Source organism: Mustela erminea, chromosome 8 (assembly GCF_009829155.1).
Source record: "Mustela erminea isolate mMusErm1 chromosome 8, mMusErm1.Pri, whole genome shotgun sequence".
Taxonomy (NCBI): domain Eukaryota; kingdom Metazoa; phylum Chordata; class Mammalia; order Carnivora; family Mustelidae; genus Mustela; species Mustela erminea.
In genome coordinates, this window is record NC_045621.1 from 3,406,551 (window position 1) to 3,420,522 (window position 13,972).

At 41.5% G+C, this 13,972-nt stretch overlaps 1 protein-coding gene across 4 annotated transcripts; it reads right to left on the minus strand.

The window, feature by feature from the left end:
• Nucleotides 1-7,041: 7,041 nt before the first annotated feature.
• On the minus strand, nt 7,042-10,643 carry LOC116597627 (serine protease 58-like). Of its 4 annotated transcripts, none has more exons than XM_032355607.1 (6): nt 10,419-10,643; nt 10,002-10,096; nt 9,293-9,473; nt 8,624-8,877; nt 7,842-7,990; nt 7,042-7,454 (listed from the first exon to the last, which is right to left on the minus strand). In XM_032355607.1, exons 2-6 carry the CDS (start codon nt 10,057-10,059, stop codon nt 7,305-7,307), a joined length of 792 nt encoding a protein of 263 aa, XP_032211498.1. In that variant the 5' UTR covers nt 10,060-10,096; nt 10,419-10,643; the 3' UTR covers nt 7,042-7,304. The 4 variants fall into 4 exon arrangements, with proteins under 4 accessions (XP_032211498.1, XP_032211499.1, XP_032211497.1 ...); XM_032355608.1 differs by having other exon boundaries at nt 10,002-10,116; XM_032355606.1 differs by having other exon boundaries at nt 10,002-10,123.
• Nucleotides 10,644-13,972: the final 3,329 nt, after the last annotated feature.

Genomic DNA, 13,972 nt, shown 5'->3' on the forward strand with positions numbered 1-13,972 from the left:
GGCTGTACAATGACAATTATACCAATTACAACTCTTTTTTTTGGGTGAGGATTAATAAAGCAATGGATGTGAAAACATAGGTGGTTAATAAAGGCCAATTGCCTTCCCACTTTCCTTTGACTTAAATTTTCCTTTCTTGGGTTTGGAGTTATTCAAAATTGGAAGTACGTTTGATTCATTTTTTTAAATCTCTAGAACCTAAGACAGTAGCTTAGTATAGTAAGAAAACATGTGCTGAAAGATTAAATAGGTGTATTAGTTAGATTATAGGATAGGCTGCTGTAACAGAGTCCAAAATATATAATGGATCAAACAAGATGAATGTTTTTTTCTCTCTCACAGAGCAGTCTGGACCTTTTGAGCAGTTTTTGGTAAGAAGGCAGCTCTGTTCCCATAGATCACGCAGCCTTCTGCCCACCTTTCCCTTGTTTCCTTTGAGGGCAAGGCTGAAGCTTGCTGACCATCATCACAAATGTTCCAGTCCATGGGAAGAAAATATAATTGGGAGAGTAGCTTACTTTTAAGATTGTGATACAAATATTGTGCAGGTCTCTTCTACTCATATCCTCTCAGACATTAGTCATGTGGCTACAATGAGCTACAAAGAATGTTGAGGAAGATAGCTTTTAGCAAGGCATTCTTAAGTCAGCTATGGGGTATCCATTAAAAAAGAGTTGAGAGAAGAGATCAATGTGTGGTCTCTGTCACATGCAGCCATGTGAAGGTCAGAGACACTGGAGCAGTGGGTACCAGTTTTCTCAGAATGTCAATGGCAATGAAAAAGCAAAGGGAAGACTACTTGGAAAGAACTGTGGGTCACAATTTCAGAGTGTCCAATGTAAATGTGCTTCTCAGTGTTAAGGCTAAAGATGGAAGTTAGACTAACGGAATTTTTTTTTAAGATCTTATTTATTTATTTGATAGAGAGATCACAAGTAGGCGGAGAGTCAGGCAGAGAGGGAGGGGGAAGCAGGATCTCCACTGAGCAGAGAACCGGATGTGGGTCTCGAACCCAGGACCCTGAGATCACAACCTGAGCTGAAGGCAGAGGCTTAACCCACTGAGCCACCCAGGCACCCCTAATGGAATTTTATGCTTAGCAAATTGACTAAGAATAATCTTTTTAAAATTTTTTTATTCTTTCATTTATTTGAGAGAGAAAAAGAGAGAGAGAGTGACAGAGGGAGCAACAGAGAACATGAGTGGGGAGGACAGGGAGAAGCAGGCTCCCCCACTGTGCAAGGAGCCCAACATGGGGCTTGATTCTAAGACCCTGGGATCATGACCTGAACCAAATGCAGATACTTAACTGACTTAAGGCACCCAGGCACCTCAACTAAGTATAATCTTAAATGAATTCCAGAAAGCACCTATTTCTTTTAACTCAGCTCACCTAAGTTTATTACATTGGAAATATAATTTATTTATTGTATTTGTTTTTAAAGGGTTACTTTTCTAAGAATGATTCACACTCATTTGATCATTTCTCCATATGAAAGTTCTAAGGAATGTAGGAAACATTATTTGAGCTAAGAATTATATTCTCAACTAAAGATATATAAAAGAATCTTAATTGATGAATTACAGTCTGTTCCATGTTGAAGAGAACTGCCCTAAATCAAATATGACATATTTAGGCAATTAGATGTCCCAGAAAATCTGGGGCAGTCTAATTTTAGATACCTGGGGATTTACCAATCCAATAAAACATTTTTGAGCATGTATCACCAATATATGTATATTTATCTATCTATGTACTTATATATATATAAACCAACATGTGCACATTATAAAACATTCACCAAAGAATAAAATTTTTAAAAAGATTTTATGTATTTATTTATTTATTTTAGACCGGGCAGGGGGAGAAAGAGAGAGAGCACTTGAGCAGCGGGAGGGGCAGAGGGAAAGGGAGAGACTCTCAGGCAGGCTCTGCAGGGAACATGAAGCTCTATGTGGGGCTCAGTGTCATGACCCTGAGATCACGACAAGAGCTGAAACCAAGCAGACACTTAACTGAAGGAGCTATCCAGGCACCCCCAAAAAAGAAATTTTTAAAGGATTAGCTACACTAATTGCAAACAGAAGTTTTAATACTCACTTCTTACATCCTCCTAGGGTCCATGCACACACAACATGAAAATCATTGCCTAGTCAGTAACAGAGTCCAGATCAGAACCCAGGTCTCCTGACTTAGAGTTTAGTGGTCTTTTCTCTTAACTGCACTGCCTCTCATCCTCCCAATGCCCCACATAACTAAAGTTTTGTTCTAGGCAAGATGGAGTAGGTACGTCCCATTTTATACCTCCTGTTAATAACAGTAACAATACCAGAAAACCCTCAACAAAATATACAAGTTATTTATCAGAAGATCTGAAAAGTGAGAAAAAAGTGAATTAGCTAGACATCTTGAGACTTAAGGAATGAGTTGGTAGTGCATTTCCTGGGCTTTTTTTCTTGCCCTCAATATATCCAAGTCTGTATGCGAAAAATATTTATAACCTGGAAACAACAGTGGGCAGAGACAAAAAAGCAAACAACAGCAACAACAACTAAACAAAAAACGCAGCAACAACAAAAATAAGAAAATCTTATTTCTCTAGCCAAAGGACTAGGAAAGGAGAAGCCCAATAGAACAAAAACTTCTTAATTATATGTGGTAGGCAGAATTCTAAGATGTACCCCTTATGTTGCCTACCTTTGAGTATTTGCCCTGATCTGAAACTGTGAATTTGATGGACATGACTTCTGTGGTTAGGCTATGTTATACAGTATGGTAGATATTAAGATAAGGAGATTATCCAGGTGGTCCTGGCCTAATCACATAAGCCCTTCAAAAGTTAAGGGTTTTCTTTGCTTGGTAGTAGAAGGGGAAGTTAGAGAAATTCAAGACATGAGAAGCATTTGACATGAGGTTGGTTTTCTGTTGCTAAGATGGAGGAGTCCATGTGGCAAATATCTGAGAATGGCCTCTAGGAGCTGAGTGTGGTCCCCTGCTGACAGGTAGCAAGACTTGGGGATCTTAGCCTTACAACTTCAAGGAAATGAATTCTGCCAGCAACGTGAAAGAAGTGGAAGTGGATCTTTCTCTAGTTGAATCTCCAGGTGAGGTTGTACCTGGCCCACATCTTGATTTTAGCCTCATGAAACATTGAGCTATGGGATTCTTAACTAAGGAAACCATGAGATAATAAATTTTTGTTGCTTTAAACCAATAAGTTATTGGTAATTTCTTTGATCTTGAGACAAAAACCTGTGAAGCAGTCATATCCTCCCTTATACCTGTGGTGCTCCAGTAGTGGGGCTAGTTGGAAGAACTCTAACTTCTATCATGTATTAGTTTCCTATTGCTGTTATAAAAAATTACCAAAAATTAGTGGCTTAAAACAACACAAATTTATTATCTTACAGTTTTAGAGGTCAGAAAGCCAAAATGGATCTTATGGGATAAAATCAAGGTGTACATAGACCTGCCTTCTTTTTGGAAACCTTTCTGGAGGCTTTGGGGAGAATCCATTTCCTTGTCTTTCCAGCTTTTAGAGGTTGCCTGTGTGCCTTGGCTCATGGCCTCTTCCTCTTATCTTTAAAGCACATCACTCCAACTTCTACTTCTGTGATCACATCTCCCATCTTTTTTGAATCCTCTTGCCTTCTTTTTATAAAGACACTTGTGATTAGATTGGGCCCCCCCTTGAAATCCAGGCTAATCTTCCCATATCAAGATCCTTAACTTGGTCACATTTGCAAAGTCTCTTTTACCATGTAAGGTGGCATATTTATAAGTTCTAAGGATTAGGATGTAGACAGTTTGTGTGTGTGTGTGGGGGGGTGTCATTGTTCTGTCACCACAAAATAACACTCTAGAGGTTTTATAAACCAAATTGACATTTGAATCATAGACCACGAAAGTGGGCTAGGCCGTACATTCTGAACATTAATAGGTTAAGTACATACTCAATTAGGATACCTTTTTTTTTGAGAGAGAGAGAGAGAGAGTGAATGGGGGTGGGAAAGGGGCAGAGGGTGAGGGAGAGAGAGAGAATCCTAAGTAGGCTTCATGCCCAGTGCAGAGGCCAACATGGGGCTTGATCCCATGACTCTGAAATCAGGACCTAAACTGAAATCAAGATTTGGATGCCTAAGCCAAGATTCAGGCTCCCCTCAACTAAGATACCTAAATAGGAATCAGATTCATAGGATATCCAACCATCCAGGGTATAGTATGAAATGTTCACTGTACTAGGCAAATGTCAGCTCCAACAAGAAAATACAATCAACAGATATCAATTCAAGATGATGAAGATGCTGCGATTATCAGATAAGGATTTTAAAGCAGCTATTACAAAAATATTCTAATAAGCAGTTATAAATACTCTTGAATCGAATGAAAATGAAACAGAAAAATCTGAGCAAAAATTTATACCAGACATAAAGATAAACCAAATGGAAATTTTAGAATTTAAAAATATAATAACTGAAATTAAAAATTCATTAGATGGGTGTTCTAACTGAACCTAGGATTTGATTTCTAAAAGTGACTAAATGATAACACTGACAGGTCAGTGCCATGGAAAAAAGAGTTTATTAAGAGCATGCTGCCATGCAAGGCTACATGAGGAAGTACTAGGGTCAGTCAGGCTAGAGAAGTGAGAAGAAAGCACAGGTACAAGCTTTTATCTGGAAACCAATAGAAGGAATGGGTGAGTCAGGGTAGTCAAGTTAGAACAAGTTTAGGATTGAATAGTTTGAATAATTTTGGCAGGCTCTGAGCAACAGTGGTGATCCCCAGTTGTTCAGTACCTGGCCCTGTGTGATTTAGGGCAGGGGAAATATTGGCTTGGTGTGTGAAACTTAGACTAAAGGAGGTGGTTGGGGTACAGCTCTGGATTGGTAGGTTTGCATATAAAAAAACATGCGGTAGACGGAATCACTTACTACCACCAGGAATTAGTTAGCTCTAGGTGGGACACTCTTTCCCTAGCCAGCAAGGCTTCCAAGATATGAAAGCATCATAAATGTAGAAAATAAAAACACAATTAAATTAATGAGCTCAATAGCAAAATCAGGAGGCCAGAAGAGTCAGTGAACTTGAAGACAGAGCAATAGAAATTGTCAATATGAATAGCAGATGAGAAAATGATATCTAAAAAAATGAATGGTTCCCCTGGGACCTGTGAGATGATAACAGAAGATTTAACATTCATGTCATCAAAGTTTCAGAAGAAAAAGAACACTAAGCTGAAAAATACTTGAAAGGATATGGTTCAAACATCTCAAATTTGGTGAGAGACATAAACCTATATATTCAAGAAACTAAATGTACCCTCAACCAGAACAAACTTTTAAAAGTTCACACCCAGACATGTCACAATTAAATCTCTGAAAAGGAAAGATGAAGGAAGATGAAGAAATACTTTCAAAAGCTTCCAGAGCCAGAGAGAAACCACGCATTACCTATCGGGGAACAATGAGTCAAATGATAGCAGATCCCTCCTCAGAAACTTGAAGGACAGAAGAAAAAGGCAAACATTTTTCAAGTCCTGGAAGAAAAGCACTGTCAACCCAGAATTTTTTTTTAAATATTTTATTGATTTATGATAGAGCATGAGCACAAGCAGGGAGAGGTGCAGAGGGAGAAGCAACGCAAGGTTCTATCACAGGACTCTGGATCATGACCTGAGCTGAATGAAGGCAGACGCTTAATGGACTGAGCCCCTCAGATACAACCCCCCCCACCACCACCATATTCTTTATCCAGCAAAAAATATCCTTCAAGAAATAAGGTGAAGAAACACTAGGAGGATTTGTCACCAGCAGACTTGTTCTAAAAGAATGGCTAAAAAAGCTATTCAGATAGAAAGGAAATGACAAGGAAAGGACCCTTGGAACATAATGAATGAAAAAAGGAGCAGTGGAATTATATAGATTGCATACTATAGAACATTCCTGAAGTGACAGAATTGTAGTGATGGAGAACAGATCAGTGGTTGCAAGGGCTAGGGCCAAGAAATGGTGTGATTATTAAAGTGTAACAGGAAGAAGTTTCTTTCTGATGGCATGGTCATAGAACAGTTTTGGATTCTGCTTGTGGTGATGGTTATAGGAATCCATACATGTGATGAGATTTCAAATCTTACCCTGAAAAAGAGTATATATAAAGAAAGACTGATGACATCCAAATAAAACCTGTGCCTGAATGAACAGAATTGTACCACTGTGCGTTTCCTGGTTTTGACATTTTACTATGGTTATAGAAAATATTACCAATGGGGCAAGACTGGGTACACAGAAACTTTCTGTAACTGTTTTTTTTTTTTTACAATTTCTTATCTTAACCAATTTCAAAATAAAATATTATAATAGAAATAGGATCTACTTTAGTTTTTTTTATTTAATAATTGAGAAAGGTAGGATAAGAGCAGGTGAATTCAGGATTTGGAGAAAATCAGCTGAATTGGTAATTAGTAGGGTAGATTTTGGTTGGTTCAGTGAGATCATTCTTTGCACGCATCTCCACCAATCTATATACACACATGTGCATATGCATCCTCACAGACACACACAAACATAATTATACTCACCTAGGTTTTAATATTTCCCTATCATCCTTCTACCATTCTCTTTCCAGCCATCTATCTTAGATTTTTCTGTGCTTATCATTAGGAAAGATCTCTCAGGAGATCATCCCTCCTCCTGCTGGTGGTCTGACCCATCTAACTCCTCTCTGCACCCACTTCTGCTTCATCTCCTAACCCTCTTTGCAACCTTTGTAGTTCTTATTGTCATAAAATTCCAGCCTCCATCTCTTAACAGTTATGTTGCCAGCAGCCTAATAACATTGCAGCACTTACTGAGCCTTATTAGATATGATGGAGTGAAAGGGTATAGGCCTGACTCAGAGGCCTGACTCAGCTCTAAGTGATGTCAGACAAAGGAGTCACCTTGGGTCCCGCAGTCTCACCATCACACTCCTGAGGCCCATATGCCCTCTGGAGGGTAGAGGTTGGAGGAGAACTGCTCCATACAAGTCTGAGCAAACCATGGAAGGTGAGTAGAAAGTTGGAGGAGTGGAAGGGAGTGGTGAGAACTTAGCTTATTTAGGAGGATGTTATCCAGCTCAAATCCTTTGGTGATCATTCAGGCTAGGACTGAGAAAGGAAAAGGGAAGTCAAGAGAACAGAAGGAAGAGACTGTTTCTGATAGCCAAAGACTCTATCCCCATCTTTTTATGAGACTTGAGGGAAAGGAAGGGTCAAGATGGTAGACCCAGTTCTGAGGCCACTGGGAGAGGGAAGGGAGAGAGCTTAGTTGCTGTGGATGACTTTGTGGATCCAGTCTGTATAGTGGGAAACCCTGGTGTAGTAGCCAATATCACCTCTCAGAATACATCCTGCTGACCAAGATAGGATCCCATGGAGCTGATTCTGGCACAGGATTGGGGCAGCTGCTAATTCCTGTTAGGAAAAGGACAGATGGGTCAGACAGGAGAGCCAAAACAAAGATGACCTAGTACCTAATGCAAAGTCCCTATCTGAGGGGTCCAGAATAGAGAGATTTAGGTGACAAGGACAGGGATAAATGTCTGGTGGACATGTTGGGCACGTCCCAGCACTCATTCCAGGCCACATCAGAGTTAGCCATGAAGAAATACACTTTGAGATGTTCTCACCCTGGCATCTAAGTTCATTCATTATTGGAAGGACACATCCTATCCTGGGTCCCACCTACCTTTACCTCTTCTTGAATGCAGAGACAGGACATTAGATTGCGTGAGGGAGATAAATGGACCCCAAAACAGTGTCCCAGACCAAACTCAAACGGGGCAGAGGGAAAAGAGTTACCTTACATGTGTGTGAGCTCTCCAGAGATGATCCCGCACAGAACATGTTCTCTGTGATTTTAACAGGAAATTCTCTCACAGGGGACTCTTTGCAGTCATCATTAGGGAACCAAAAGACAGTCTGGTTTATCTGCATATCGGGCTCTGTGTCTATGCACATGAGCATGTGCACATACACATGCACACACAGAGAGAGAGGGAGAGAGAGAGAGAGAGAGAGAGAGAGAGAGAGAGAGAGGAGGCTTTGTTTTTCTTTGAACCTTGGCATGTTCATCTCCCTTTCTTCTCCCCTTCCCTCCCTCTTTTCTGTCATTAACCTCTCCATCATTCAATCAAAGAAAAAGCCAAAATGAAAAGGAACCGAAGAAGAAACATAATGAAAGGAGAAAACCGTGGTCTAGTCCCAGCGTTGCAAACTGCATACCTTGGGCTTGTGTGTGCATGCTTTTGTTTGTGAAGGCCTGTCTCTTTGTTTCTAGTGAGTAAGCCACACTCAGCTTCACCAGCAGGCTCGCCAGCCAGCCCCATCCTCACCCAGACACCTTTTCCCCCCTCACCTGGGGGATTAATGAGCCAAGAACACCGGATTCCAGACACCTCCCGCCCTAAACAGTCATGTTACCAGTTTGGGCCTCAGTTTCCAAATGAATCAAACTACAGGTTAAGATATTATAAGTTCTCAGGCTTCTTCCAATTCTCATGATCTATAATAATAATTATAAGATGATCCTCTTTGAGTGGATACTCAAGAGGCACTAAGGGTCTGTCTTGAAGGTCACTCACTGGAATTCTTCCATTCCCAGCCCCAGCCAGAGACGGTGCACTTTTCCCCTCTTCTGTCATCTGTGGTATTGGGCAGAACCACCAGCTTCACCTGATCATTGAGCTTTTGAGGATGATTCAGCTTGATAAGCATGAGGTCATGCTCAGCAGAATCCCGGCTAAAATCTGGGTGTTGAACAGTAAGCATGGGTCTTAAGTTTCCAATCTTGTTTTGGAAACTCTCTTTTGAATCAGCAATGTTTATCTCAAGAAATCTGGAATAGGCCATGAAGGATTAGATATTATTCTATTGTTCACCTTGTATCCTTTCTCCCCAACTTGCTTTGTGACTTTGCATGAATTCCTTCCACCACAAGACCTCCATTTCCTTGTCTGGCAAATGAGTGATTCTACTGCAGTTCTATAACTCTTTGATCTGCTCCACATTGTATATAGACCTTTCTTCCCTACCGATTCATCCCCTAGTCCTCAACTTCCCCAGTTCCCTCTGTCTACATCATCCCAGAACTCTAACTCATAACCACCTAGATCTATTTCCTGCCTCCTCCCAATCCCTTCTCAGGCTTGAAAACCCCTGGGACAGTTTCTTCAGGGCTGATTCTCAGTACCCCCATCGCCATCTCGGTGACTAAGGGGGCTACCTCTCCGTTTAGACCCCCCATTACTCACGGCAAGAAGCAGTGGGCCGCAGTGAGAACCCACTGTTTGTGGATCAGGGTCCCCAAACAAGGCTCATATTCTGAGTTCAGGAAAACCAAAAAGGTTGGTACAGTTTTGCTATCCATCTGATTGAACTGCTGGGCTAATTTTACTTGTACTGGTGTTGGTTTTACAGTTTTTGTTGTCACTACTGTCAGGAAAGGAAGACAGAATTTTAGAGACGGACAGACATTCCAGAAGATGGAAGTCTGAAACACTTTATGTGGACATGCTTGGAAATAGTCAATGTGTCACTGATGTTTGAGGTGATATTGAACCATTTCTCAGTCCTTTTGCTAATTCTCCCTTAGCCTTCTCTCTGCATTTTCGTCCTCCGCCTTTCTCCTCCTCTCCTTTCTTCCTTCAGCTCGATTATCCTCTTTTCCTCAAGCTTCCTTCCTAACTACATGGCAAAATCACGTTCTCTTGCTGACACCCACCATCTACTGTGCCAAGTCTTATTATCTCAGTCTGAATCTTCTCTTGCACCCATGGAGCCAGAGGAAAGTCCGTGGCTCTAGAGAGCTGAGTGTACAAGGCAACTTCTAATCACAGGATCCTAAATTCTTATCTTTCTAACTAATGTTGTCTCCACCCATCTTATCTAGACCCATTTCCTACAGTTTATTCCAATACAACCTTTTCAAAGTTTTAAGCCAAATTAGGTACCAGCACTCACCAGTCGCTGTCAGAATGTTGAAGACTAGAAAGAGGTGGTTCATGTCTGTGATCTCCATGTCCTCTGGCTGTAAGTAGACCTAGGAAGGGAGTGAACTACCAACAAGTCTGACCTCCTAGAAGCTTTGCAAAGGGAGAAATATCAAGGGGGTGGGAATATCAAGGGAGCAAAATGCTCCGAACCAAAGGAGGATGGCATCAAAGGGGGGAAAGACAGCCAGACCCTATTTCTCTAGAGAGTCTGCGCTCCCATTATAGTCTGGGAGATTTTTCTAAGGCGAAATGCCTGACCACAGAGGGATATCCTGTGAGTTAAGAACTTTATTACCAAAGAGAAATCTCAACTGGCCAATTGTGTCTGCCTTACTCCACTGTCTCCAGTAATACTTCAGCCCCCGGTTCCCTTACATTTACTCACCTGTCCTCACTTCGTGTGGCTGATCTTCATCTACCTGTGTGACATTTACTAGCCCTCAACTTCAAAATAAACTCCCTCCACTCTGAGCTAGAGCCCTCATCTAACCAACTAAGCCTTCCCCCATGTCACATTGACTCTTGCCCAAATGTCACACTGGCTCCACAGCATAGCATTCTCTCGTGTCACAGACCCCACACCATGTCATCCTCCCTTTAATCCCCAGATACAGTTGACCTCTCCCTGAAGCTTTGCAGAGCCACATAAAGACAGACAGGGCTCAGCATGGAGTTCCCTCAGAATAAAGTCAAAGGGATAACAGGTAGAATGTATCAGTTGGCTTTTGCTGGCAAATTTCCTCAAAACTCAGTGGCTAAAAATGATAGTTAACTTTGGTCACAGTTCTGTAGGTTGCCAGTTTGGGATGGTCTCTGCAGGGCTCACTGATGCATCTGTAATCAACTGGCGGCCAGTGGTTCCACAAACATGTCCAACGGTTGGCTTGTTGTCAGCTAGAGCGATGAGGATAACTAGGCCATGGGTCTATCACTATTCAACAGGCTAGTCCAAGGTCATTTATATGATGGTAATTGCAAAGTTCAGAAAAATGGTATATCTCAAGGCCCAAATCTTCAGGCCTTTACATATGTCATATTTACTAATGTCCCATTGGCCAAATCAAGTTGCATGGCTGACTCACAGTCACAGGTAGAGGAGTCCACCACTACCTGATGAGAGAACGTGTAAAATCATATTACAAAGGCAGAGAGAGAAGGGGCATAGTTTTCGGCCATGTTTTACCTGCCATTTTATTGTGTACATTTTCAAACATACAAAAAATTTAAAAGCACTATACCGTGGATACTACCATGCCTCCTCCTTATTTTCTTCAACTAACACTTTACTATCTTTGTGTTATCACGTAGCTATCCATCTATCTACCACATAGAGGCAACCAGCTTACTCTCCTACAGTCTGGTTTCTTCTCCCTCCTCTCTGACAGCAGCTCCTTCTCTCACAGCTGTCACCCTCACCATATAGTCCCTGACTATATGGCTGTGGCCATGATAGTTTTCAAACTGGCCTTCTTCGACAAGCTATCTCCTTCTCTGTCCAACTTGCCAGAGTGATTTTTGTTGTTGTTGTTGTTGTGCTCTTGCTCGAAAGCTTACAGTTGTTCCTCATGCCCATTTCTTCATGTCTAAACTCCTAGCTTGACTGCCAAGGTCCTCAGTAACCTGGGACTGACACATGACTCCGTAGGACTATGACATAATGGGCAGAGTCAGAGTCCCTGGGTAATCTCCAAAGGAGCCTGTGTCCTTGAAAGATCTGTTGGTGGACTTACCCCTCTCTGACCAACCCTAGTCTCTGTGTGTCCTAATGTCTTTTAAAATTGGCTATAATCTTTGGCTTTTAGCCCTCTTAGCTTGGCTTCACCTGGACAGCTCCCATCAGCACGTCATAGGCACCAATTTCTGCTCTGATCTGGGTATCTTTTCCTTGGATTCTTGTCAAAAATCTCATGACTGTCATGCTTCCATGGTCATCTGTTTCTCTACTGATGAGCAAAGACTGGCTCGTCCCCCCGTCGTTTGGTCAGAGGCCTGTTTTGAATATATTCTTCTGACTGGCTGTGAGTCCTTGGCTATTCGTCCTGGGTTCATACAAGAAAGGATTCTCATCCAACCTCTGATTGGACTGCATCTCTCACTAAGACCTTTCTCGGGTCCCTCTCTGTGCTAATCCCTGCTGGCACCCAGTGAGCTCCACTTGTTCAGACCAGGTTTTATGAGCCCCTCAGACTTCAGTTTGTCTCCACTGTCTCTCCGACCGAACTAGTCCCTGGTGCATTATTTTTCTCTCTTCTCTACTGTAAACCTTGCACCTTGGTCCGCTAGTTTCTTCAGTATTTTTCACATTGAGCACTTCCCTCCAGGCTTCCTTTCATTCTTTGGTTCACTGTATAAACAAGATTGGGCGCATCCACCCTACCTCACCGCTTATCAGGGAGTCTGCTCCTGTCCATAGCCCTTGCTGAATGACTCAAGCCTGGATGTCAAGGGCCAGAATCTGGATCCTCAGAGACACTTCCTGGATCAGTGCCTCGTACTACTGGATCTGGGTTGTCGTCTCCACACTCGTTGTTGATCCTATCAGACACTCACATGCTTCGGGATGGTCTCAGATTTAAGCAGCTCTATTTACCTGGCTCATGACCTTGACTTAAGCGCAGGATTTGTATGATTCTACTCTGCATCCCTAGATATTAAAATAATACTGATACTGCATAGTAGATTTTTTAAAAAGATTTTATTTATTTATTTGTCAGAGAGAGCGAGCACATGTAGGGGGAACAGCAGACAGAGGGAGAAGCAGGATCCTTGCTGAGCAGGGAGCCTGATAGGGGACTCGATCCCAGGACCCTGGGATCATGACCTGATCCAAAGGTAGACGTTTAACTGACTGAGCCACCCAGGCATCCCTGAATACCAGATTTTATACACACACAAATTCATGCATACACATGCATGTGTATTACTTTTTTTGGATGAATAAGTGAATACCACCTACCTCCTGAGTTAAAGCTCCCAACAGCCTGCCACACTGACCTGACCTCTAGATAATGTCAGCTCCCTGGCTTGCCTCAGGTCACTTCCTTGTGAGTTAATGGGAAGAGCATTTCAAGATTATGGCTTTTGATTCTACGGATCAGGCACTAGACATCACTGGCATGAGATTTAACCTTTTATGTCTTTTAAAAGCTTAACTGAAGTATAATGGTATACAACAAATTGCATATTTAAAATGTACAATTTGGTAAGTTAATGAGAATATTCCCAAAAGATTCCTTATGCCCCTGTGTAATTCCTCCTTCCTCCAACCTACCAGCTTATCACAAAGCAACCACCGATCTCTTTCTGTCCCTAGAGATTAATTTGTATTTTCTAGAATACTAGATAAATAGAGTCATTACAGGTAGTTTTCTTTTTTGGTCTAGCTACTTTCACTCGGCATAATTAATTTGGATTCATACATGTTGTTGTGTGACTCTAGAGTTCGTTTATTTTCACAGCTGAGTAGTATTCTATTGTACTGATAGACCAAAATTTGTTTACCTATTGATGGGATTTTTTGTTGTTTGCAGTTTGGGATTATACAAATAGAGCTTCTGTGAATACTTCACATATGTGGGTCTTTATGTAGGTGCATATGTGTGTATATGTCTTTATGTAAACATATGCATCCTTTTGGGTAAATAAAATGAAATGATTGGATCATATATAGTAAGTGTATATTTAACTTTGAAAGGAACAGTCAAACTGTCTTTCCAAGTATTTTACATTTTGGGGGCCCCTGGATGGCACAGTCAATTGAGCTTCCAACTCCTGGTTTTAGTTCAAGTCATGATTTCAGGGTTGTGAGATCAAACCTCTCATCAGGCTCCGAACTCAGAAGGAGTCTGCTAAAATTTCTATCTCCCTCTCCCTACTCTCTCTCTCTAAAGTGAATAAATAAAGGTTTAAAAAGTATTTTAAAGTATTTCACCAGAAGTG

Bases quoted from the DNA above. Each gene is read 5' to 3' on its own strand.
- LOC116597627 (XM_032355607.1), bottom strand. From the start codon at position 10,059: ATGGAGATCACAGACATGAACCACCTCTTTCTAGTCTTCAACATTCTG. The intron at 8,878-9,292 runs GTGAGTAATGGG...GGCCTATTCCAG, and splicing joins GCGGCCCACTGCTTCTTGCC to ATTTCTTGAGATAAACATTG. The intron at 7,455-7,841 runs GTAACTCTTTTC...TTTTCCTAACAG, and splicing joins AGAGCTCACACACATGTAAG to GAATTAGCAGCTGCCCCAAT.